Raw genomic sequence first — 2,823 nt, forward strand, 5'->3', positions numbered from 1 at the left:
GGGAGGGCGGCGCGGGCGGGCTTACCTTGCGGGTCGCCCGGCGGCTTGCTGCGCGCGTCCTGCCCCACTAGCACTACACGCTGCAGTCGGCCCCGCTCTGTTTTTCTGAGACTCGGCGCTGACTTCACCGACACTCCGCGGCTGGCCAATGGGCTGCGGCGCCGGGCCCCTCATTAGCATACCTCTGGAACCGTCCACTCTGGCAGCGCCCAGGGGGCGGGGCGGGACCGGCAGTGACAGGAAGGAGCGTGTGCGCCAATAGGAGGCGGGGAAGCGCCCGCCGCCCCGCCCGCTACCTTGGCAGCCAGGCGCGGGCCCGAGGACCTCCCCTGATAACGCGCGCGCTCGCTCGTTCCGAGTAACCTTTCCTTCCAACGCCGGCTGCGCGGGCCAGTCTCCTGTTCAGGTCTTTCGTAGGGGTCGTCCCGTGGGACGCTTGGAAAGAACCCCAGGCATGAAGTAACGACTACGTGTCTTGACGTGTCTTGACTACGTGTCTTGAAATAGCTTCATCTCTGTGCCCCAGTTTGCCCATCTACAAGATGGTACAATAGTACCGATTTTGGAGGATGTAGTGAAGATTAATGAAGTTAACATTAGTAAAGTGTAGAGATTAGTGCTTCGCTGTCGTGCTAAGTACGTGTTTGCTGCTATCGTTATTGCACGCTGTACCAGGCAGGGTGCTTAGAGCTTCCTAGATACTTTCACGTTTGATCTTCATAGCCTTATAAGAAAGGCACTATTACAATCCCTGTTTTTCAAGTGGAAAAACTGAAATATGTTTCAGTGGCTTGCCTGACTTCGCACAGCAAGCAAGGTAACCAGACTACAAACTCAGACTCAGAGTCCAGCTACTCTTACACACTCAGAGCGCAGCAAACATCTGCCCTGGGGTTGTTTTCCAGGCCCCTCCCATTAAGAAGCTTCCATTTTAGTGAGGGGGAAGGCACAAAAAAGGTCGTCTGCAGCGTGAAGAGTAGAGTGAATAGAATAAAATAGGGTAATGTGCAAGTGGAGAGAAGGGCCCTGCGTTAGATTCTGCTCTGAGGTAATCGCTGTGCTCACTACTCAGGGCCTTCTCCAGTTCCCACCACAATTACAGAAAAGGAAACAGAGGTCGCCACCTGCCCTAGGTCACAGAGTCAGCGAGTGGCTAATCTGGAACTTGCTTCCTCCACGCCCAGCAACGCAGATCCCTAGGACATCCCTCAAGGTGCGACAGTCACCCTCAATCTAAGCATAACTAAGTCTCTTCAGCTGCACTTGGCAGGAATCTTCAGCCAGACCACGTTTCCAGTTAACAGACAGTGTGTGGTGGGGTAAGGGCAGGCCTTGGTGGGTTAAGGACAGGCGCTGGTGACTGCCCTGGCTCATGGGAAACCCATCCGTCAAGGAACACCCGCTTTGCTGTGTTAAAAAAAAAAAAAAAAAGCAGAAGACTCCTACCTTCCTGGGCGCGTACTGTACAACCCAAGAGACAAGAAGCCACTACCAAGCCTAGGAAGCCTCTAGTCTATGCCTCATTCCACTGCTTTGCAAAGAATAATTCTCGGGCTCTAATATTAATCGCAACACGATCTGGGCAAAACAACTCTTTCTGGGCTGTAAAATAATAAATGGCAAATATTCATTGCACATGTCTAGTCTGCTATGAACTGTGCTGTACGTGTGCTAAGAGCCTTACATACGTTAACTCACATCACACCACAACCCTAGGCCACTAGGACTATCATTAGTGTGCAGTTATCCACAGCGATGGAACCCAACACACTGAGAAACTAAATCAGTTGCTTAAGCAGCAAATTCAAGCCAATGCAATTTAGAATAGTAAAAATAATAATAATAATCCAAATGTTTGATTTGAATGAATTAGTTAAAATAACAGTATAGAATATCATATAGTCATAAAAAATGAGTTATATTTGACACTTTTTGTTTTTGAGACAGGGTCTTGCTTTGTTGCCTCGGCTGGCCTCGCTGGGCTCAAGTGATCTTCCCTTCCTAGGTTCTAAGTTGCTGGCATGCACCACCCTGCCTGGCTATTGACATTTACTGACAAACGAAGATGCCTATAATATATTGTTGAATGGAAAAGTAGGTTGAAAACTGTTTTTATATAATCCCATTATAATTTTTCTTATGGAATTACAAGCAATTATTTTTGTTCATCTTTATTTTTCTGAGTTTCTTCCTTCTCAAACATCTATCAAATTGTTCAATAAAAAATAAAACAAAATAATTTTAAAATGAAAAAGCAGACTCTATTCAGGGAGATATGATCTGTAGTTAAAGCCATCTCTGTAAGTGGGAAATTATCTCAAGGAACCCTAAGTGAAGACAAAGTCTCTAAGTCATGCCTCTGCTGATTCTAGTCTGTGACCTTGTCGCAGTTCTCACTGTAAAGCGTAACATGACTACGACAGTTTGCGAGAGAAATGAAAAAATATGGGAAGGACAGAAAGGAAGAGAAAAATAGAAAGAAAAATTCTACTATCCTTTGAGGTCCACCTCAAATATCATGGTCTAATGACATTTTAATGCCAGAAGCAACCCAAAAAATCATCAACCGTAGTTGTACCGATTCATTCATATCTCCAGTCATTTGCTGATTCATCTGGGAACCAGGCATGGTGCTAGTTGCTGGGGGTATGGTGGTGAGAGAGAGAACTGCTTCCCTGCTTCCCAAAGGCAACCCCTGTGGAAACAGAAGCCGAAGTAAACTGTGTGAGGCAAGGCCTTCTCTATGTTGAAAAGAGTCCCATACTTGGTTTAATACTCTGTTCTCCCATTCTTAGAATTCATCACTTTTGAATAAGGGGCCCT

The 2,823-nt window shown here is 46.8% G+C and overlaps 1 protein-coding gene across 23 annotated transcripts in view; it reads right to left on the reverse strand.

Moving 5' to 3' along the window:
- Sorbs1 (sorbin and SH3 domain containing 1) overlaps window positions 1–184 on the reverse strand; it is a 226,481-nt gene extending 226,297 nt beyond the window's left edge. For all 23 annotated transcript variants that reach the window (XM_013506186.1, XM_013506184.1, XM_013506189.1 and 20 more), the window contains exon 1: window positions 26–184. In XM_013506186.1, the coding sequence (XP_013361640.1) occupies window positions 26–180 (155 nt within the window). In that variant the 5' untranslated portion in view covers window positions 181–184. The remainder of the gene's footprint in view (window positions 1–25) is intronic.
- Between the last annotated feature and the right edge of the window lie 2,639 nt (window positions 185–2,823).

Source organism: Chinchilla lanigera, unplaced genomic scaffold (genome assembly GCF_000276665.1).
Source record: "Chinchilla lanigera isolate Chin_1 unplaced genomic scaffold, ChiLan1.0 scaffold00106, whole genome shotgun sequence".
NCBI classification, from domain to species: Eukaryota; Metazoa; Chordata; class Mammalia; order Rodentia; family Chinchillidae; genus Chinchilla; species Chinchilla lanigera.